This window comes from Pocillopora damicornis, chromosome 6, assembly GCF_964200805.1.
Source record: "Pocillopora damicornis chromosome 6, jaPocDami1.2, whole genome shotgun sequence".
Lineage (NCBI taxonomy): Eukaryota > Metazoa > Cnidaria > Anthozoa > Scleractinia > Pocilloporidae > Pocillopora > Pocillopora damicornis.
Genome location: NC_142675.1, coordinates 7,241,384 through 7,266,147, shown reverse-complemented (window position 1 = coordinate 7,266,147; position 24,764 = coordinate 7,241,384). Strand labels below are relative to the sequence as shown.

Below are 24,764 nucleotides of genomic sequence, written 5' to 3'. Positions count from 1 at the left end.
ACTCTATGGTGAGCGAAGTCTATTGCGAAGTTCATATAACACGCGTCCTGCACACGGCTGGGATCAGCGATGTCGATAACGTCATGTTTGTAAATAGATTAAGAGAGATGGTAAAGTTTTGAGCGCGGTAAAGAAACAGAGAAAGATTTTCTCTTTGTCCCACGTTTGTGACAAGACGAAAACATCTTTCTCCATTTCTTTACCGAGCTTAAAACTTACCATCTCTTTTATTCCAAGGGCGCGCGTAGATAGTGAAGCGAACGAGTGAGATGAGAAATTCCATATCTGAAAGCAACCATGTATTATTCTGTTTATCGTTTAAACACAACAGCCCTTTACTGACAAGAAAAGCCTACTTTAATGATAAATGAAAATAAAAGGATCAGCAATCTCCGAATAAAAATTGTAAAATGAACGACTAAAAACGATGAAAAATGCTGCGGTAAAACCGTGTATGACGACTACAACTGAACAACAAGAGAATTCTACATACAAGTATGCAAGGTTAGAGCGAATCTTAGAAAATCAAATGGAACAGAAAAGCACTTATTGGGGAACTAATTGTTCTAACTTAGATGAAAAAATATGAAATAGAAACTATAACTGGAGCGACACAAAAGAACGAAACGTGAGAACAAAACGGAGTAAAATATAGCCCAACAACAAGAGTAGTAAAAGGAACAGAGGTTGTTATGCAATAAACTGATTGGAATTATGACAAACTGCGCGAATATTGTGCAAACAGAAACGAATGAAGCGAGTACGTTTTTGAACAAAGGCGCGTGTCCAATTACAATAACAACAGATGAAAACAAAATGAGAAATGCCAGTAAACAAAAGAGCGAATGTCCCTGATTCCTAACCACGGAAAAGCAAATGCAAAAGCGGGCTGAAGACAAATTACAATGAAACTATTTAAAACAATGAAATAAAATAATAACTAAGCGAATTTGCGGGGTTTACGCGCTAGAGAACAAGATAAGGGACTAGAAGCGATTCGGCAATTAACAAGGTCAAGCACATGTACTGAACGTAGCAAGTAGTATAAACAATCCTCCCCTACCAGGAGCAAGTTCTCTAGCTCTTTAGCCTTCTCTCAAGCGAACAGTTCAGTAAGGCAGCACAAACTCAAAAGCATCGTTTCAAAAAAATTTATTTCAGGACTCTATCAAGATTCACCTAAACAATAAGTAACTTTTTTTCTCTTTAAGCTGCAGACGAGTTGCCGTTAAAGTTGCTTCCAAACAACATCGCGTGATTGCTTTCATATCACCTCTCGCTACAGGTCACGCATCTGAAGATTGAAAGAAGACACGCACGGCAGATTTTCCGCACCACACATTGCAGTTAAAGACTTTCCGTTTTTCGCCTGGTGATCTCTTTATTTTGCACCTTTCCTCTGGCAAAGAAAGATAATGTTTTCCCTTCTATAGTAGTAACATAATCCTTCGTGGTTTTTTTTTTTGTATATTTGGGCGTATCAGCGTCAGATAGCGTTTTTCTGCCAAAACTACGAATGATGCGTTCGTCCTCTTATATTTTCAAAGTTTTTAGTGGCAGGAATCCGCCTCTCCCACGCACTACCCTTTTGAAACTCTAACCTTCCACGCTCGTAGTTGCGACTTAATCCCAATCAAAACTTTCCTCCTTCTCAAGACTAATTGTTGGAATCTGACCAGTAGAGCTAAACTGTAAACCAAGCCTTTGAGTCTGTTCCTTTGACGTCTCCATCGTCGACCCGTCCAAAGACTGGGCCAGAGGGACTGACATAGATGGACCTGATCAGAATATTGTACGCAATTAACACATAAAGAGAGAGTCGGATAATCTTGCGAGGATTAGACAAAGAAACTCTGCGCCTAATTTTCAATTACGAGATGGTTGTATTCAAATGTATTCAGCTGAAGCTACAAAGGAAAAGCATAAAATTTACCAGATAAATACTTTATAAAGCTGTACTGAAGAATTATTGACCGTATTCCCATGACTTTCATTTTATCTGTGTCAAACTCAATAGTAATAAATCTGAACATAATCTTGAGTCAAACGCTCAGAAAGACTCGCTTCATGTTGTTAGCGGTCGCTCATTATTTATCGCCTATGGGAGGGGGGGTGGTTACGCCACGATAAAATTTATGATTCCCCCTCATTGACAGTGAATTGGTGGTCAATCTTCTATAGTACTCCCTTACACTCTGTTAGAGACGACTGAGCACCCTCCCTTCCTTAAAACCATGTGACCCCCCCCCACGTCTCGTGTTTCTCCCTACACTTCTTTCGTGCTCTAGCCGCTTCCTGCGTGCTTTATAACAGAAAAGAGCACAGTCAAGGTTTCTCTATTTGTGAAACACTATTTTCTTTATTAACCTGTATAACTTGTTTCTTTTGTCTTTCACCCCAGGTATTTTAGCATTATCTCGACCAAATCCTTAGCATCCAAGCAAACTTCTTCCATCCTGTTTCCTTAATATCGCATGTCAATGGAATCGCTTCGGTAACAAAACTGTAATAATAATAGCGTGGTACTCTTCCTTTATTGGAGTGGAGCAGATATTTCAACAGAAATCTCATCTTTGAAAACGAAGTTTCGAAAAAGTTACAGCTTACTGCAAATGGCTTAATTGTAATTCCATTATAGGGTGCGTGGATTAAAACGACTTTCAAAAGAAGGAAAAGCCATCAGGGTTCTTAAATCAGTTCAGCGCAATACATATGACATTGGTATATAAGAAATACTACCTTTTGCTCTCAGAATTGTTTCCTCCTTTTATTTCTCTTCCCAGGAGGATACGTTGGTGTCAAACATCGGAAGCCACTTCCAGGAGACTGGAAATGGGCTTTGACAACAAAAACAAATGAGATGGGAGGGGGAGGGGGAGGGGGAGGGGGGGTTAGAAGGGAGGGGAGGGGAAAACTACTTTTCTGTTTCTTCTGCTAAGCTCTTATTAAACTTACTGATGGAGTTTTCAAGTTTTCCTCCCCTTACAGCCTGTGTGGTCAGGCAATTAAGGGAGGGATCATGGCTCTTGTAGGATAAGGAGTGGATGGGGGGTGGGAGGGGAGGAGAGGGGAGGGGAGGGGTTGTACGAGAAGTGAAGGAGCATAGCAGCGTTACTTTAGCAGCAGTCAATTTCCTGTCCTTCCCAATCCCACTATTATGGCTTTGTTGAGGAAACATTAAGATTTTGCGATGTTTCGTTTCCTTTACATGTTTTTGCTGTTAGAAATTAAAAACCCAACGAAAAAAAACATTTACTGAGTTGTGCTCCAAATCGTGAACTGTGAATACAACCCGTTGTTTAGATCACTCCAATAACCAACAGTCGTCCACCTGGTCCTCATTGTTCGATAACGATAACCACTGCATAAATCTCCATCCGATGGATGGTACTGTATTCTTTGTTAACACATCCGCTGGATAGCGGTGTATTCATTGGATAGCGTTATCCGCCCTTTGAACAACTGGGTCCTGTTCTATTTTAGAATCTATTAACTTGTTTAAAGTATTTTTATATGACTTCGAGGATGTCGGTTTACGTTTCAAATCCGTTGTCTTTATTTTTGATGAAAGTGTTTTTCAGAGAGTTCCTTATAAAATTTGTTCAAACGATTTGGTGTTGACCAAGCTCTAACTGCCAGTCTCTTTAGCAAAGAATGTATAATTGGTACAAATCCAGATCTTCCTGCATGGGAAACCGACAATCATCCCTTCATTTCTGGGGCTATGCGTCCTCGCCTGTCGAATCGCACATCTACTAACTCGTAATTAGGCCCCAGACCTGTGTGGAAACAAGTATCCGCTGGCAATACATTACCCTTTAAGAGTTATTCACAGCACACTTTGTTTACCTCGCCCCTGTTGTGTCCCCACCCATCCCCTTTCCCCGCACACCTCCCCTTTAGGAACCTCCCAGTGGTCAAATTTCATTTAATGGCTGTGCAGATCGAAACAGAAATAAAAACAATGCCTATAAACTTTTTTTTGCTTTGGTTTATATTGAAAGAGAGGCGCTCGAGGCTTATAAAGAATGGAAAAAATATTGCTGCTCGTGGATGATACATGCTTATGATATTCCTTTCATAACAAAACTCTAAAAACAATGGCGTTTTACACTTCTTTTCGTCTAATGTAAATACCTCAGAAGCATAAGCATCACCTTAAACGAAAAAAACATCACATAGGTAGCTATTAACTTGAATGTAATCTAATCAAAGAGCAACTAAGGACAATTAAAAAAGCTCCTTCCTGCATCTGCAAAATGGAAAATTAAAAAAACCTTACTTAAAAGGAAAAGTACAAAAGGAAAAGTACAGTCACTTCAATCATTCCCCCAGAAGTCAGTTCAACTCACTCACAGTTTTGTTCACATTTGTTACCATTGTTAGACAAATCTTAATTGGTCAGAGTCTTGCAGACTTTGATTGCCTCGGCATAAAAAGGAGCACCGGCATCACTAATACTATTCTAAGACAAACGCCAATTGGTTAGCTTCCTGCTAACTTAGATTGCCCAGCAACAAATGCAGCACTGGCAATATCATTGCCGGACAAGCTCCAAATTGGTTAGCGTCTTGTTGACTTTGATGGCCTCAGCAATAGATGTAGGACCGGTATCACTAATACCACTGTTAAACAAATTCAAATTAGTTAACTCCTTGTTGACCCTGATTGCCTCAGCAATAGATGTAGCACCGGCATCACTAAGAAGATTGACAGACAAATGCAAATTGATGAAATTAAGAGATCCTCGCAGCTAAGAACACTACTGAAACGAGTAGTTGTAAATAGGACTTGAAAAAAATTTAAGCCTGTACGAGATTTGAAGCCATGACCTCTGCGATACCGGTGCACCGGTATCGCAGAGGTGACCGGCGACCGTTGTGAGGATAGTTTCGTGTAGATCAGCCGACTTCAACATGTTTTAAATGACATACAAGTATAACAGCGTATCTTCAGAGGACTTCAGATCGCTTAAATTCCCATAAAAGAAGGTGCAGCATTCGGAATCTGGATGATATGCACACGATTTGAGGTATATGTTTGTTGCTACGTCGAGTAGTCCTCCATGAAGGTTGATCAATTTTTTTTTTAAAGATGACCACTAGAGGTGAGATTTCTCTCCGGGATATTGCTCATAAGATAACATTCTTTTAAAGCCTTGAATGTTTCATTTTTCTGAAACATTTATTGTTGAGAACATTAGAAACATCGCCAAATTATGCAATATCTGATTTTGAGCTTCGTTTGCGAATTTCCCCCATAAAAAGTATAGGCAGGTCCGCAGAGATTTTTACATATTTAATAACTAGAATATTATAACCAGCTAGGTGGGTAGTTTCAGTTGCAGAATCGGTGCACCTTTGGAGAAATTCAGATAAACGTTTTCCCTGTTTTACCCGACAACAAAAATGACCGAAACTGTACCGAGATGAATAATCTTTTGCTGTGTTCACATTCACTCCAAGGGAAAATTGAATGAATCAATGTAGAGACGAATAATGTTACTATCTATGATAGAAGTGCTAATTTGTATTGTTTTATTTAGCTCGAGATAGAGAAATAAAAATTTCAATTTTTTTTGCGACGTTTTTGTGTGAAAACGAGGCCCTAGGCCTCGAACAAGCAACTGTTGTTACCATGGCAACAAGAGTGCTGCGACCTTTATAAAGGGTATTTTTGTGCATCCACCCTGAGCGCCTAACTGCATGCAAAATTTGAAGGGGGGTTGGAAATTTTCATACCGCAGGATGTTTGATTCTTACAGAGACTTGTTCTTAATTCGGCTGTTTCGTCCTGGTTGGCAGCTAAACCTCGTCGCAAGCGCCCTCCAAAGGTTTTCAACACAGCACCACCACCAGGTCCAGGATCTGCAAATGAGGATGTTCCAGTGATAATTGTACATGATGTTGGTGTACAGGCAACTGATGATGACGCCCAGTTATTCTACTCTGTTGAGGAAGAGGTAGAGGAAATCTCCAAAGCCTTGGAGCTGCCAGATTTGGATGCCGAAGATTCTGATTGCGGCTCTGACTTTGAGTTTTCATAAGCTACAAAAAGTGTCAGTTTCACACTTTATCACTTTATAAGCTGAAGTTAAAGGCCCATTTCCAACCTTGAGCCAACGCAGTCGTTTGTTTTCGTTTGAACCACCGCTTTTGTTTAAATAGCGCCTCTGATTGGTCAGTTATGTTTACCTGGTCACGTTTCAAATACCTTCTGCCTTTTCTCCGATGAATTTGAAGACCTTATCAAAATAATTCTGTTTAAAACAGTTCTATACATTTTAATCCGGTATGGAATTGGATGAATCTATTGCTTTAGTAGATTCCGAGGCAGTAAACGCTTATGGATCGGTTGTTGCTAAAGAGAAACGCGAAAATCCTTGCGAGCATTTCGAAGAAGGTGAAAATGTTGATCCACCACGTTTTCATTCATTCATCAATTTTTTTAATTGAAGTTTGCCATCCTTGTTAAATAGGACCAAGGGTCAGTTGAAGTTTCCTGCCCGTGGAGAGGAACTTGCGCTCGAAAGAGTGGTCGGGGTTGTTGTCCATGCAAAGCAGCAAATAAGAATTGTAACGCAAACTGTCAGTGTCGCTGACGTTCGAGTTCCTGCAATGAAGTGACTACACTTAAAATAATTCAACGTCCAGCAGTGCGATATTTTTCCATATTTCTCTTCGAAATCCAAAAAATACTTATATGAAAATGTTCTACCTTTATGTACAATCCTCAAGCGCCTCCAGGCAGCCTAAAATTTCGAACTTGATGTTTCTCGCTAACCCTGTATAGAGAGTACGAAGCCATCCAAGCGCTTAAAATTTCAATGACACGGCTGGACACGGTCCTCAAACAACTCCATATTTCTCTTTGAAATATACTAATTTTTCATTGGAAAATATTCTACCTTCATTTACAATCCTCAAGCGCTTCTAAAAAGTGAAAAAATGCCAACTCTCTCCGTTTTGCTGACCTTGTACACAGAGTACGAAGAGATCTAAGCGTGACACTAAAAAATTTTCACCAGACACTACCGGACACGGTCTTCAAATAACTAAACGTCCGGCAGTCTGTTATTTTTCCATATTTCTCTTTGAGAAATACCAGTTTCTATCGGAAGTATTTTGTCTTCAATTAGAATCCTCAAGCGCTTCTAGAAAGTGAAAAAATTTGAATATTGTCTTTTTCGCCGCCTCCTCACGGAGTACGAAGAGCTCCAGGCGTGACACTTAAAAAATTTTTTCTTAGGATTCTTCAAGACAAAGTTCAAAATACTGTAAGGAAACAGTGAAATAACGAACGGCGAATGTATTTACCGTAAAACTGTTGACTATATGTTCAGGATGGCTCTTGAGAAAGACGATTTTAGAAGGTTTTCAGTGATCTGGGAATTTCGTGTTACAGGAAATTGGGTCGCGGCGCGAGTTGCATCAAGGTTGGAAATGGGCCTTTAACTTGTAACTTGAAACTGTAGGATAAAAAGAGGCTCCGAAAACAACAGTGAAATAAACAAATTCTCCCAGAGTACCATTCTTTTTTATTATAATAGATTAAGTATGCATCATTACAAGAAGATTTCTTCTCCAGATTGCAAGAAAATGCGTTTCTGGGTGACTTTTCTTTTAAAAATTTCCCGGGGGAGCATGCCCCCGGATCCCCCTAGAGGTTCGGGCCTTCGGCCCTCAATTTTCAAAGGTACCTGCCTACTTTAAAAGGCAGCGCCCTTTTACTTCAAAGTTGTTTAAGTCGTTAAAACCAAAAAAAATTGGTTAGCGACATGTAGCACCCGCAGCACTAATACGATTAACTGGCAAATACAAATTGGTTAGCGTCTTGTTCACTTTCATTGCCTCAGCAATACATGTAGCACCCGCATCACTAATCCCATTATAAAACAAATCCAAATTGGTTAGCGTCTTGTTCACTTTCATTGCCTCAGCAAAACATGTAGCACCCGCATCACTAATACCATTATAAGACAAATACAAATTGGTTAGCGTCTTGTTCACTTTCATTGCCTCAGCAATACATGTAGCACCCGCATCACTAATACCATTATTAGACAAATACAAATTGGTTAGCGTCTTGTTCACTTTCATTGCCTCAGCAATACATGTAGCACCCGCAGCACTAATACGATTACTTGACAAATCCAAATTGGTTAGCGTCTTGTTCACTTTCATTGCCTCAGCAATACATGTAGCACCCGCAGCACTAATACCATTGTTTCGCAAATACAAATTGGTTAGCGTCTTGTTCACTTTCATTGCCTCAGCAATACATGTAGCACCCGCATCACTAATACCATTATTAGACAAATTCAAATTGGTTAGCGTCTTGTTCACTTTCATTGCCTCAGCAATACATGTAGCACCCGCAGCACTAATACGATTACTTGACAAATCCAAATTGGTTAGCGTCTTGTTCACTTTCATTGCCTCAGCAATACATGTAGCACCCGCAGCACTAATACCATTGTTTCGCAAATCCAAATTGGTTAGCGTCTTGTTCACTTTCATTGCCTCAGCAATACATGTAGCACCCGCATCACTAATACCATTGTAAGACAAATCCAAATTGGTCAGATTCAAATCAGTTCCAAACGACTTCGATAAATGCGAGTGAAAATCACTTTTTTCTCTTTTGCATTCGTTGATGGCCTCCAATACAATTTTTGTACCACGGCCTTTATTTTTGTTGACTTCATTTGTTAAACTCTTTACAAGAGCCACAACTTGTTCATCGCATTTCATGGCCAGAATTCCACACGAAAACAAAAGTATTTGTTTAAGTTGAACGAAATACCTTGTATCGGAAACTAGTTCTTCAGGTTTCATTTCCTTGCTTTGAATCTGAGAACAAATGAAGAATGCTGCAAAGAATTCTTGAAAACTTTTATGTAAGAAGGCATAATGCAGTGTTTGTTTCAGTTTGCTGCCACCAGGCTGCACTGACAGAAATCCAAATTCAGTCAGGTCTTTTGCATGGTTTCTCAATTCACTTACATTAAAATCCAGCTTAACGTCAAGTAAACCATTCAACGCTACCTTTCCAAGGTGATTCAATTGCGGTTTGTAATAGTTTGTCAAGTCTTCGATCGTTTCTAGTAGTCCCTTTTTTTTTCTATATCTTCTCAAAACACATTCAACAATATCCAAGTACAGTTGAGCTCTGCTTTCGGGGAGTGTGCCCTCAAACTCTTCGCATAAAAGGCAAAGAAGTGCTGTGTTTAGAGGATTGGCCGCTATTTCTCTCAGGTTTTTATCTCGCGACATCCGTTCCGAGAGCTTGGTGGCTAAATCCGGCCTTTCTTTGAAGTACTTGGTGACAAATCCTTTCGCATGCTTTTCAGTGAATCCTTCAATCTGAAGCAGCGCGTCACAATATTTTCTCACCTCTTTTCCAACTTCGTGTCTTGCTGTTGCAACTATGTGGCATCTGGGGAGTACTCTTCCTTCAATCAATTCGGAAAACATCGACAATTTACTGGACGGTAACTCATCCAATCCATCCAATATCAATAAAATGCTGGACTGATTTTCACGAATAAACTGAAAGAATTGTTGTTTGACTTCTTCATTGATGTCTCGGGGCAGAAGCTGATCATCAATAGCTTCCCAAACGTCAGAATGGATATCTCGACATTTGAGCAACAATACCACTTTAAATGCCGTTGAGCCGCATACCTGAGGTGCTTGCTGTTTTGTGGCCCAGTCGTAGCCGTACTTTTTACAATAGGTGGTTTTTCCCATACCAGGTTCTCCTTCAATCAACACCGTTCTCGGCGCTGAACACTCTTCATACGGTTCTAGTATTGACGACATGTCAACAAATACGTCAGTGATTTCTCCTCTCGTTTTCTTTCTTCTGACCACTTTGAGCCTTGTAAAAATACTTCCAAGAAAAAACTGAAACTCTTCACACCATGAAAATGGTGAGAGCCATCCCTCACGAGTCTTGTACAGCTGGCGAATTCCATTGATAAGTTCAGTTGGATCAAAAATACCTAGTAGTAGCAAAATAAGTAAGAAATCTAATGAATGCAGTGTTGAAAATTATGATACCTCTCTGGTATTCGGCACTGAATTTAAATATGCGAATGAGTACGATACCGTTGCCAAAGAAATTACTAGGACTACGCAAAAAGGTTTAAGTGTATGATTCATGCTTACTGATTAAAAGCCATTTAGATTATAAATTCAGTTGAACCTCCTCTGTTTGTTCGGCTTTACCGGTGTGTGAATTTCTGTTGTAAAATAAATTACACGGGAGATAGATATTCATATTATTGGAGCCATAGACTGAGCAAGGCTTTTTCGGGATATAGCGAGACTACGAACTAATAAATGAAAACGAAACAACGCCTTTCTGCCTTCTTTGTCACGCGGTTTCATCACAAATGTTGCAGAAAACTGGAGGCTCGCCTGCGATGAAGTGGAACATTTTGCCAACAGTCTTTTCCTCAGGAAATATAAAATAACCACATACATCTTATTCTAACCTATTTTACTCGAGAAGATCCTCATTCAACTATTTTCCCATGTAGAATTGAATACTCCACAATATGTGCGAAGGAAGGGTTTAGTTGTTTTATTCAGAAATATGCGGATCACATTTAATGCTGCTAGGTATTCGGCACTGAATTTAAATAAGTGAACGAGTTCGACACCATTGCCAAAGAAATTACTTGGACAATGAAGAAAAGGTATCAATGTATGATTCATGTTAATTTAATGACCAAAGGCCATTTAGCTTATAAATGCCGTCGAACCTTCTCTGTTAATTTCTAACATGGAGCAGACCTTAATGCCAATATTTTCGTTAAAACTGTACTTTATTTTTATATCGTTCTCCCTTCTAATAAAAATGTAATGTTTCTGGGCTAATTACGGGTGAAAGTTTAAATAATTGAAGGGAATGAAAGCACACCACAGAGACTATTCCAGAGATTGTTTAAATTGAAAAACTGAATCTCTCTAAGATAGGATGATCTCTCTCTTACATACAGAACATTGTTAACTACGGCTAAATTTGCGGTTAAGCAGGATAACTTTTATTGTATAATTCAACTGACCTTCATTCTTACTTTCTCCCACAGGGGTTGCCAAAGTACACAGCTTTTCCTTCACTTCTTTAAGTTCATTGTCCATCTTTGCCATTTCGCTTCTCATTTTCTCAAGAGGCCCTTTCGTGGAATAACATTGGAAATTTTTAGTCCGAGTGAGAGTCACTTTATTTATTAAAAGTTAACTATATAGATCCTTTTCCCTTCCTTTGTGTTTTCTTTTTATTCTATACAACATTCTAAAAAACCTTTTGGCCCAGCTTCAGCGGTTTCTAATAGTGAAACCCAAGATATAAATATTGATATCATTGGAGCCGATAGTCTGAGAAAGATTTTTGTCAGTAAAAGCGACATTGTAAGAACTAATTAATAAAAACCAAAGAACGCCTTTCTGCCCTCTCATTTCTCCTTATTTCCTCAACAAAAGTAAAACTAGTATAAGACAATAACCTTCTCGGCTAAATATGTATGAGTGCTGTCAGAAAACCATCCAACACCGAGAGGTAGCCTCACATCCATACCATCCCATTCATCCCACACATTACCAAGTATCTTCATTTGTAGCCAGAGCAGGTTAAAAGCCAAGATGTGCTCTTACAACAATACATTACCTAAAAGGATGTTAAATTGTCTGACATCACGCGAATAATGTGGTCATGCTCAAAAGATGTGTTAACAGAATCCTTGTTGATAGTTCAGTTTATGTGTGAGTAGCTCTTTCTAGTAACCAACCTTCATCTGTGCTTTTTTCCACTGTGGTCGTCAGGCTAGTAAGCGTTTCTAAAATCTCCTTCATTTTAATCTCTATCTTCTCAGTTGTGTCTCTGAGGTCGTGTCTCATCTTTTCTCGAGAATCTGGAAATTTAAGAAAGATAGGCGCAATTTCATAAGCACATTTACACCACAGATTCACGTTTAGGCGCAGACAAAACAATGGAACGTATATCAATAACTAGTCGATTCCGAATAGATCAAACTCAATAAGACGCTTAGAAATTACAAAAATGCACTCCAGCAGTTATAAAAGAGTACCCACGAACAGAAAAAATATTGCCCATGAATAACAATGTGTACATTTGGGTTAATTCTTCATTTTTCACACATAACGCTGGAATAACGTTCCAAGTATGTGACTGGTTCCGTCCAAAATGAAAACATCATGAGTTAACCAACACCGCGGTGATTCAAAGCTGGAGAAATCTAGAAACCCGCCTGCGATCAAGTGGGAGGTTTTGCCGACAGTCTTTTCCTCAGGAAATGTAAAATAACCACACATCTTATTCTAACCTATTTTACTCAAGACGATCCTAATTTAACTATTTTCCCATGTAGAATTGAATACTCCAATACGCCAGGAGGAAGGATTTGGTTATTTCGTTGCGAAATATGCGGGTCACATCTAACGCTACTAGGAAGTTAGGTTCATTATAAGGTAATACTAAAACAAGACGATAAACTATCCCGACTACGATGATACATATGTATGAGTGCTGTCAAAACACCATTAAATCCGAGAGGTAGCCAGGGTAGAAAATCTCAGATTCCGTGCATCCCACACATTACATAGAATCTTCGTGTAAAGCCAGTGCCAGTATTGATCAGGGTGTGCTCTTGGACTAGTAAAGTATGCTGTGTTGGCCGACATCCAGCATTTACCGTCGTCATGCACATGAGCTGCGCTATGTACCCAAGAAACAGTGTTGCTCTTAATAATTTTTTTGCTGTGAGTAGCTCTCTCTACCAACTAACCTTGTGCCCTTTTTTCAGCTGAGGCCGTCAGACTACTCAGCTTCTCTTTCACCTCTTTCACTTCGATCTCTATCTTGTCAATCGCGTCTCTCGTGTTATCCAGCGAATCTGAAAATTTCAAAAGGTATGCACATTTTCATAAGCAAATTTATATCACAGCTTCACGTTAGGTGCAGATAAAACAATGATATGTATATCAATATCTAGTCGATTCCGAATAGATCAAACGCAATAAGACGCTTAGAAATCAACAAATGCACTATAGCCGTTGTACACGAGTACCCACGAACAGACAAAAATACTGCAAATGAAAACGTAGTGTCAACATTTGGGTTAATTCTTCATTTTACACACAATGCAAATATACCTTCCAAATATACGACTAGTGCCGACCATGATGAAAACATCATGAGCTGACCTACACTACCGTGTTAATTGGAAATATATACTTTTGTAGCCTTCTGATTCATCCACATTGGCAGTGGATAATGTTTTACTTACTTTCAATTTCTTCAAGCTTGTCTTTGATGCTGTCGTCGTCTTTTTTCCATTGTTTCATCAGTTGACGATAGTGCTCCTCGATATCTGGATCCATGCAGTCGTGCTCAAGGTTGTCGATTTCAGCTCTAAAATGAGCTCCTCCGAGTCTCACCAAAGCTTCGCTTACTTCCTGCCAGTAAGCACTGAAACTACTGTCATCCACAGAGGCTTGAGAAGCATGGCCGTATACAGTGTTCCTGTAATACTTTACTCTGGCGATGTCATCTACGATGCTTATGTTTGTAGCTAGGGGAAGACGATCCCATCCATTGGCAGGAGGGCCCAAACCACAGATATTTCTAAGAAGTACCGTTAGAAGTGTGATATCGAAGGCTGCAGAAGACACGGGTGCGTGAGTAGGGTACAACTTTCCCCATTGCGTGGGATTCAGCACTTTCTTCCTCCCTTTGTACAGTGATTGCAATGTGGCGTAATGCACTGAGGTACTTCCCAAAACTGTATATAGAGTCGCTGGTGGATGTATTGTGTCAAAAGTGGACCTAAGCACCTGAGATCCAACATCCACCAGGAGGCGGCATAGCCTTGCATAGTTGGTAGTCTCTTTCGTAGACGCAAATGGCGAAATAGCCGTAGCCATAATACTAACTTTTCCAGGATGACCTGTCAAAAAGAGAATTGACATTAAGTAATGTTAATCAAACCCATTCGAAAAAAAAATCCCGATAGCCAATTGAGACCGAGAATGGTTTCAAATCGTGATGTCATTTTCTAAATCCTTTTAAGCAAGGAACACCAACGAAAGAACCTAATAAGAAATTTAATCTGAGATTTTTCATTTCAACCCAGTTTCTAGATTAAGAAAGAGTTTTGTTTTTCAGTTTACAAAGTAACAACCAGAGACATAAACAGCAGAAATGAAACGCGATTTGAAAGGTTAAGGGGAAATAAGTTTTTTTTTTCCTCTCTAGGGCCTTAAACCCGGTCAGTTCTGGCTGGTTGACGTTTGATTCTTAATCATCATCATCATCATCATCATTATCATTTTATTTGATAATGCAGGTACCAAATTGGCAGCCAAGAAGGCTGATGTGGACCTACACATCACTAAAATAATTAAATCATATATACTATACTGCTAAAATAAAAAACTAATCTAAAAAGAGAAACTTAATCTTAAAATTTAGGATTTATTATATCTAACAAAATTCCCCATTTCGCCTAAGAAGTATCTAATAATAAAGTAATCACAGTTGTACCAGCATTAATACAAAAGCCGCACCCGTTTTTACTACTTCATGCAGCATCACAAAGATCTGACCATTGCCGGCGTAACCATTATATCTAAACCTTAAAACCTCCATAGCTCCAAAACGATGCACAAGCAGACACAAATATATAAACTACAGTTAAAAATCAAAGCAAGACTGCACAACCCCCATTTACCACCCTGCAAAGATCACTGCTACAACTTGGTCACTTGAAACATAATTGCAAAAGCATCATCTATCACCATCCCAACAAGGACAAAAACTACACAATCAAAAGCAAACTACATAATCATAAGCAAACAACACTGTGTTAAGAAAATTTTCGTCAATAAGGGAATCATGCAGTTTAACTGCACTGAACTGTATGAATTGACAACTTTCTCGATAATATTATCAGTGCAATGGCCTCTGAAAGTTGTAGTATTGCTTGTTTTAAGCTACATTTCCGAAACATTGCATGCTATATTTTAATTTATCTTCAGATATTATAAAAGAAGGTACTGACTCTAAATATGACATGTCTTTCAGTGAACTTAATTCACACTTGAACTCAAACTTTTTGAAAATTTATACTCCTCATGTCAGCTTGGTGTTGCTACTGCTAATGTACAGTTGTTGTTACGGTTATGGTTATTAGTGTCTAGTCAAAAACACTGAAAACTTGAATGTCATAAATTTGAACAAAATTGGTATGCATGTAGCATTTATTTCTCCCAAAAGAATTACCATAATTAAAGTTATGCAGTCATAATGTCCATAATATAATGTCTTTAATGTGATGTCTGTAATATAATGTCTGTAACATAATGTCCATAACATAAAGTGGGCTTTATTTTTTCTAGTGCTTTTCGAGGATTTTGGCAATTTACAACACTCAAGTTTAGGCCCCTAGAATTTGTAAAAAAGGAGCCAAGCAGACCAAAAAAACTGGTTTTCAATTTCAGAGAACACAAAAAAAGAGCTATTTTCATACACTTTTCATTGGACAAAAATAAACAGCCTCTCTTGGCCATTTCCTGCAAAGTCAACTTTCAGATTACTGTTTTTTAAAACAATTTAGGGTCTCCTTATTCCAAAAATTCATGAGTGGGCTAGATATAAAATATTTTAAATTTCACTATTTACATATAGGTCAATATGAATAGGTCATGATGGTTTTGGTTATTTTTACCATGTCGTAAAAATTGCTCTTGCCATCCGATGAAATATACTTTGACACAAATGTTTTGGCCGTCAATGGCTCTATATATGTAATGGTAATTTATGAATATCTTGAACATGTTGGATTTTTTACATGATCTTCGTTATTCATTCAGCTTGGGTTAGATTTTGTGCTTTGACGTCCATGCTACAAAAATTATCAAAAGTTAAACCTCTCCACACAAAAAAAATGATTTATGCAAAATCACCATGGTAGCCGCTAATTGCCAAAGGGTACCTTAAAGGACTTAAGTTAGGTTTAACTTGGCAAAACCTTAATGATAGACACTTTGCATGAATGTACTAATTTCCCATGCAAGACATGCAAGCATGGGGTGATAATTGCTAATCCATATGTACTTTGCCAAGGATGGAACCAGATCTCTGCACAAGATCTTCCATATTCCTGTTTTAGGAGGGGAGCTTAAACTTTGATTTTATATGAATTAATAAGTTTTAATCAATGACCCAAAATTGAGTCTCTCAAATGTTAATATTCATAAGTCAACATACAGTTGAAACACTTCACAAACCCAGCTGCATGTAATCAATAATTAAACCAGCAGTATATCAGAAGGACCACCAGAATTTCAGCAACATTTTCCAAGAGTATTTCCACATGTTTGTAGCAAAACATAATCATGCACAACCATCGATCACAACATAATTAAATAGGTCATTAATATAATGTATAGTTCTTGACATAACATTACCAGGCAAAATAATTAATACTCACATGGATATAAGTGAAATGAGAGCATGCAGAATTCTAAACATATGCAAACAGGACACAATTATTCCCAGCAAATAAATTATTAACCCTTTAACTCCCACGTCAAATTTGTAATTCTCCTTACTCCAAACCATACAATTCTTATAATGTTAGTTCAGAGAATTTAGTATTGAATCAACTTATTATCCCCAAATTTATATTTTTCTTTACTCTCATTACTTATCTGTTTGATATTGTGTTGATATTGTAAGGAGAAATTCTGTCTTGGTCACTCATGGCAATTAAAGGGTTAATAAAGATTGACAAAATGAAGGCAAGTTTCAAAGATGAGAGAAAAAAAGAGCAGCAAGTCCTCCTACCTTGTATAGAGTTTCCTGGGTTCAAGAAAATAACCCTTGAATCAGGGATAAAGTCAGAAAGTCTGAAAAGAAAAGCAGCAGAACAACAGTTACTTTACATCAGTTATGAAAGACAATGACAGTCACAAAGAAGGGCACTAACAGGTGCCCCAAGGTTATCAGTGGTATTAACCACAACATTATATAATATCAAATTAATTTCATATTATCAGCTGAGTTGATAATGTAAATTCACCACTGTGATGACAATTCCTTTGTCAGCCCAATTGCTCTGATGAAAAGGCTAACACTCAAAATGTCATCTTTTTTAACCTTATGAACTCAATTGATAATACTAAATTATCCTGGCATACTCTCCCACTGAGGCAGCACCACAGTTCTCTAGAAACTTACCCCCTTTATTTATAATATTAGCAGTGAACTGTAATCTGGAGAGCTTTGATAATTCATAGATTACATACTAGGCTTCCCTCCTCAGGGAACATCACTCTAGCTCATTAACTGTTCAAGAAGAGCTAAGAAACAATAGCTTAGAATTCTAAACATATGCAAACAGGACACAATTATTCCCAGCAAATAAATTATTAACCCTTTAACTCCCACGTCAAATTTGTAATTCTCCTTACTCCCAACCATACAATTCTTATAATGTTAGTACGGAGAATTTAGTATTGAATCAACTTATTATCCCCAAATTTATACATTTCTTTACTCTCATCACTTATCTGGTTGATATTCCGTTGACATTGTAAGGAGAAATTCTGTCCTGGTCACTCATGGCAATTAAAGGGTTAATACAGATTGACAAAATGAAAGCAAGTTTCAAAAATAAGAGAAAAAAAAGCAGCAAGTCCTCCTACCTTGTATAGAGTTTCCTGGGTTCAAGAAAATAACCCTTCAATCAGGGATAAAGTCAGAAAGTCTGAAAAGGGAAGCAGCAGAACAACAGTTACTAAATATCAGTTATGAAAGACAAAGACAGTCACAAATAAGGGCACGAACAGGTGCCTAAAGTTAAAAGTGGTATTAACCGCATCATTTTATAATTATATCCAAGTAATTTCATATTATCAGCTGAGTTAATTGATAATGTAAATTTGCTACTGTGACGAGTTTAAAAGCTGACAATTTGTTGCTCTGACAATGGGCTAACACTCAAAATGTCATATGTCATCTTTTTAAACCTTATCAACTCAGTCGATGATACTAAATTATCCTGGTTTACTCTCCCACGAAGGCAGCACCACAGTTTCTTTAGAAACTTACCCCCTTTATTCATTTATAATTATCACAATTCAACTGGAATTAAAAAAAATCAACAACAACTACAACAAAAACCACCATGATTCACAAAGGCTGACCAAATGTGACTCTCCATATGATTTCAGGGACAAAGGTGATAACACACACACAACACACCAACACATCATGCAGAATGCCCATTGTTCTCATGACATTTACTAACAGTAGTGAAAAATATATAGATCTGTAATATTAGCAGCGAACTGTACTCTGGAGAGCTTTGATTGGTCAGAGATTACGCAGGCTTTCCTCCTCAGGGAATATCACTCTAGCTCATTAACTGTTCAGGCGGAGCTAAGAAACAACAGCTTAATAGAAATTTATTGTTTATGCTTTCGTTAGAAAAAATCACCCATTCATGCTTGTGTTACAAGCCGGACCAGCATTCAATTTTGAAACCTTTCATTATATATTCATCTTTTTCTACACTTTACTCAATAAACATTTCAGTTCCATCATTAATCATATATAGGATTCTATTTTCATCAGTAAAATCCACCTGCACAATTTTTCTGTGATTGTAAGGACATAATGAAGTCTTAAAAGTCACTTTGACACCAGTTTCTCTGAAATGAAATGTGCCCTCATGATTCTCGCAATTCCATGTTACAGACATTACATTCAGAGACCAGTTTTTTTTGGAGACTAATTTCCTTAACAAACTTATTTTGCACAGTTTTCAATGTATAATTTGTACAAACATTCCTCACAGGGCACATGACCAAATTTATCTTAATCAGGCCCAATTGCAAGTTAACCCTTTAACTCCCAGAGGTGATTAATGTAAAACTTCTCCCTACAAATCCACACATTATTCAGGAAACAGGTGATGAGAATATTCAAACTTATCAGGTAGAAGCTGCTATCTTGATCTAGCACCAAGTTCTCACAACTTATTCACAAGGAAATGTGTAGCAGGACCTAGAGGGGAGAATTACATGTAACAATTGGATCTTGGGAGTTAAAAATTAATTCTCTTTTTTGGTTGTGCTGATAACCAAAGCATTAATATTACACTTGGGTGTACATGTAACTGTGGTATGTGGTGTATCCCATATGGGACATGCTCCTTACAATTCTGTTTTATTGAACATGCCCTAACTAGTGTTTCTGCTGTCTTGGTTCTTGCTTTTTGAGACACAGTACAGGTTTCTAGTGTGACACTAAATTCTACATTGGAAGAGCCCTTAGGGTTACTGATATTGAGGTTGAAATCAAATTTCTTCACCAAGTTGTCAAAACATTTAACTGGCCTCTGAGGAGCAATATTGAGAGAGAAGAGTCTACTGTAGCCCCAAAGTGCTGAAAGGCACTGGACATTTCAATGTTCCAAGTCTTTAATATACTGAGAGGCTTTTTAAATATCTTCAAAAAGAAAATATTTGCAAATAAATGATCAAACTAACTGCAGATTGTAGTAGTTAAACACTGCTTTAATCACTAAACCTAGATTGTTCTGAACTTTAAGTGTACTATTCATTGACTTTTAATAAGCCAGTTGATACTATTTTGGAAAGTTACAATGCACTGAACTGTATGAATTGACAATTTTCTCCATAGTATTATCAGTGTAATGGCCTTTGAAAGTTGAAGTATTGCTTGTTTTAAGCTACATCTCTGAAACATTGCATGTTATATTTTGATTTGTTATCTTCAGATATTGTAAAAGAAGGTACTGACTCTAAGCATGATATGTCTTTCAGTAAACTTAATTCACACTTGGACTCCAACTTTTTGAAAATTTATACTCCTCATGTCAGTGTGGTGTTGCTACTGCTAATGTACAGTTGTTGTTATGGTTATTGTTATTAGTGTTCGGTCAAAAGCACTGAAAAATTAGATGTGATAAATTTGAACAAAATTGGTATGCATGTAGCATTTATTTCTCCCAAAAGAATTACCATAGTTAAAGTCATGCAGTCATAATGTCCATAATATAATGTCTATAATGTGATGTCCATAATGTAATGTCTGTATCATAATGTCCATAACATAAAGTGGGCTTTATTTTTTCTTGCGTTTTCCCAGGATTTTGCTAATTTACAACACTCAGGTTTGGGCCCCTAGAAAGTAAAAAAGGAGCCAAGCAGACCAAAAAAAATTGTTTTCGATTTCAGAGAAAACAAAAAAAGAGGACTGTTTTTGTTATGGACATTATGTAATGTCCATAACAAAATAATGTTACTTGCTCTCATTTACAAAGTACACACATTTTGGAAAAAAACTTATCTGCAAGTTCTTCTTTGTGTTGAGTTCTGTTAGTTTTGTTCCTCTGGTGAGATTTAAGGAATACATAATTGTGTCTTACTGAAATCATTTTAAACCTTTCAGCATGCCAGCTATTTTAATACACTTTTCATTGGACAAAAATAAACAGCCTCTCTTGGCCATTTCCTGCACAGTCAACTTTCAGATTACTAATTTTTAACCTCATTCCAATAACCCATGATTGGGCTAGATATGAAATATTTTAAATTTCACTAATTAGGCAGTTGTAAAATAGGATAGGTCATGATGGTTTTGGTTATTTTTATCATCTCGAAAAAATTGCTCTTGCCATCCAATGAAATAGACTTTCACACAAATGTTTTGGCTGTCAATGGCTATATAATGTAATGGTGATTTATGAATATCTTGAACATGTTGAATTGTTTACACAATTGTCACAATTCCTCCAGCACTGAGTTAGATTCTGTGCTTCAACATGCTACAAACATTGTCAAAAGTAACCTCCACATGAAAAGAAGTAATTGAAGTGTCTGCTTTAAATCCTAATGCAACTCATTCACAGCCAAATGTTCCAACTTTCTTTTTGCTAATCAGGAAGTTGATAATTATAAACATGGATGTTTTCAAGTAGAAGTGTACGTGTTGTGAGCTTAAGCTTGCTATCACCTTTCTCCCAAAAAATCATATGGAAGGTCACAAATACAGAACCTTGCATTAGAGCTAGCAGTTAATGCATCCTATATTGGTCATTACACCTGTAGCGACCAAAGCAACTTTTTAATTATTAGATGCATTTCAGCTGCCAGGTGCAACATAATAAGACATGGTGTCAAATACCATTGAAGGATGACAACATTCAATTTATACTCCTGAGCATAAATTCAAAGGATTGAACCACTGGGTAAAGATTGATGCAAATTTAATTAGTGACCTATCTTGCTACTTTAACATTATGTTTTATATTCAAAACAAAATGATATTCATGAAAAAAAGAGAAGAGCACATAGTAACATAGACTTTTTTCATTCCTATGAGAATAAGACACAACAATCCTTACATATATGTATCATATAAGGGAAAAAATGGGGAAAAAAACCTACCCTGTTAAGATTTCCTGCCTTCAAAAAATCACAATATGAGCAGTCAGAAAATGAGGACATGTAATAATTTCTGAAAAAGAAAAACATAAAATAAATATTAGTCAAATGTGAGAGATATTGATGTTCACAAAAATTCCATTTAAGGTGCTACATTTATTCCTTTAACTCCCATGAGTGACCAAGACCAAATTTCTCCTTACAATATAGATACATTATCAACCAAATGAGTGACAAGAATTAAGAAAAATATCAATTTGGGGATAATTAGTTGATCCAATACTAAATTCTCTGAACTAACATTATAATAATTGTATAACTGACAGTAAGGAGAATTAAGTAATTGTTTCTATTGAAAAGTGTAATGAACTGAAGAAAGCTTTAGGACAATCTGAAAGACATAGACGACATAAGGCTGTTTCATTCGATCGTGCTGAAAAGGGGTTGTTGGAAAATAATTGAACTCAAGAGGAATCCTATAATGGTAAAACCTTCAGATATTTCAATTCATGGATACTGCATGTGTTTGCTATTTTTAGAGCACAGCAGGTTGAACTGGGAACTGAGGAAATCTAATACAAGAAAACTTTAATAGTTTTTGGGAAACTTAGCTTTGAATTGGCTGTTGCATAATTAATTTAACATCTGCAAACTATTCAGTGGTTCCTGTTACTGGCAAAGTAAAGCTATATGCTAAGGCACAAAGAAAGATTGCTTTGGGATTATAGAGTTCAAATGCTCAATAGCCTCTTCAGTGCACACTGAACCTCATTTGCTATTTTCTTTCCATCCCATCCTACTCAATGGTTATTTGTTATGGAAATATTCCCTATCTTTTGGGTTTTCTGTATAAGAAAGCCTCTCTGTTAATATTATATTTTAGCACTATTAGATTCATCAGCTTATATGCATCAAATGAGAGTCACACTTTGTGGAAAATTAGTTACTTATAACTAACTGTATTAGACTGCACAATTATTTGTCCCAAACATTACTTGTCGTCAAATATCCTATGGTTTATCAGATTGAATTTAAAGGCACAATAATTTTGTTGAAAAAATATCATTGATAAATAATGCCTTATTAATGACTGATAAATAATGACTTATGTTAGGTTCAACCTGGCAAAACCTATGATAGAGAGTCTGCAGGAATGTACTAATCTCCTGAGACATGCAAACATGGGGTGATAATTTCTAATCCATATACTTTGTCAAGGATGGAACCAGCTCTCTGCACAAGATCTTGTATATTCCTGTTTTAAGAGGGGAGCTTAAACTTTTATTTTTATAAATTAACAAGTCCTAATTAACCAGTGACCCAATGACCACCCAACACAGGAACCAAAGAGATGACTCAACCAGCATAAAATTGAGTCTCTCAAGTGTTAATGTTCATCAGTCAATATACAGTTGAAGCACTCTACAAACCAAGCTGTGCTCAGTAATCAAACCAGCAGTATATCAGAAGGAACACCAGAATTTCTACAACATTTTCTAAGAGTATATTCCACATGTTTGTAGCAAAACATAATCACAACCATCGATCACAACATAATTAAGTAGGTAATTAATATAATGTATAGTTCTTGACATAACATTACCAGGCAAAATAATTAATACTCACATGGATATAAGTGAAATGAGAGCATGCAGAATTCTAAACATATGCAAACAGGACACAATTATTCCCAGCAAATAAATTATTAACCCTTTAACTCCCACATCAAATTTGTAATTCTCCTTACTCCCAACCATACAATTCTTGTAATGTTAGTTTAGAGAATTTAGTGTTGGATCAACTAATTATCCCCAAATTTATATTTTTCTTTACTCTTATCAGGGATAAAGTCAGAAAGTCTGAAAATGGAAGCAGCTGAGAACAACAGTTACTATATATCAGTTATGAAAGACAATGACAGTCACAAATAAGGGCACTAACAGGTGCCCCAAGGTTATAAGTGGTATTAACAGCAACATTATATAATTGTATCAAAGTACTTTCTTATTGTCAGCCGAGTTGATAAATAAACGTAAATTCGCCTCTGAAATAAAGTTAAAAGCTGATAATTTGTTTGCTCTGACAAAAGGCTATAACACTCAAAATGTCATCTTTATAAACCTTATCAACTCAACTGATAATACTAAATTATCCTGGTATACTCTCCCACCAAGGCAGTACCACAGTTTCCTTATAAACTTATACCCCCTTTATTCATTTATAATTATCAAAAGTCAACTAGAATTAAAAACAACAACAAACAACAACAACAAACAACAACAACAAACAACAACAACAACAACAACAAACAACAACAACAACACCACCATGATTCATAAAGACTGACCAAATGTGACCCTCCATATGATTTCAGGGAGAAAGATGAGAACACACACACAACACATCAACACATCATGCAGATTGCATAACTTTAAAATCTAGTTGTATTCCTTATTCTGTATTTAGATTTTGTGTTTGAGGTAAAAACTTCCTGTTATGGACATTATACAATTTTTGTTACGGACATTACGCTGTGGAACTTCTTCTTACACTGGTAAGAATAAGGGAATATTTTTATTTATTTAATATGAACTTTTGATAATTGACTTTGTCAGAACTGATAAATTTATCTTAATCAGGCCCAATTACAAGTTAATTCTCTTTTTTGGTTCAGCTGATAATCATAACATCAATACTAAACTTAGGTGTACATGTAATAGTGGTATCTGGAGTATTCCATAAAGAGCATGCTCCTTACGATTCAGTTTTAATGAGCATGCTCTAACTAGTGTTTCTGCTGTCTTTTGGTTCTTGCTTTCTGGTGCAGATTTCTAGTGTGACACCAAGTTTTACATTGGAAGAGCCCTTAGGGTTACTGATAATGAGGTTGAAATCAAATTTCTTCGCCAAGTTGTCAAAACATTTAACTGGCCTCTGAGAAGCAATATTGATATTGTCCACAAGAGAAGAGTCTTCTATGACTCCAAAGAGCCGAAAGGCACTGGATGTTTCCATGTTCCAAGTCTTTCATATCTCAAGAGGCTTTTTAAATATCTTCAAAAAGAAAATGTTTTCAAATAAATAATCAAACTAGCTGCAGATTGCAGTAGTTAAACACTGCTTTAATTACAAAACTTGGATTGTTCTGAACTTTTTGTAAGAGTACTATTCATTGACTGTTAATAAGCCAGTTGATACTATTTTGGAAAGTTACACTGCACTGAACTGCATGAATTGACAACTTTCTCTATAGTATTATCA

General features: G+C 36.9%; 1 protein-coding gene across 1 annotated transcript; it reads right to left on the bottom strand.

Moving 5' to 3' along the window:
* Nucleotides 1-7,517: 7,517 nt before the first annotated feature.
* LOC149043703 (uncharacterized) lies at nucleotides 7,518-17,084 on the bottom strand. The gene is made up of 5 exons (XM_089210542.1): nucleotides 13,316-17,084; nucleotides 12,815-12,922; nucleotides 11,798-11,920; nucleotides 11,075-11,185; nucleotides 7,518-10,006 (listed from the first exon to the last, which is right to left on the bottom strand). Exons 1-5 carry the CDS (start codon nucleotides 13,995-13,997, stop codon nucleotides 7,770-7,772), a joined length of 3,261 nt encoding a protein of 1,086 aa, XP_089066668.1. The 5' UTR covers nucleotides 13,998-17,084; the 3' UTR covers nucleotides 7,518-7,769.
* Between the last annotated feature and the right edge of the window lie 7,680 nt (nucleotides 17,085-24,764).

Coding starts and splice junctions, on each gene's coding strand:
- LOC149043703 (XM_089210542.1), bottom strand. CDS start 13,997: ATGTCAATTCTCTTTTTGACAGGTCATCCTGGAAAAGTTAGTATTATG. Junction 12,923..13,315: donor CAAGCTTGAAGAAATTGAAA/GTAAGTAAAACA, acceptor TGAAATTTTCAG/ATTCGCTGGATAACACGAGA. Junction 11,186..11,797: donor GGAAAAAAGCACAGATGAAG/GTTGGTTACTAG, acceptor ATTCCACGAAAG/GGCCTCTTGAGAAAATGAGA.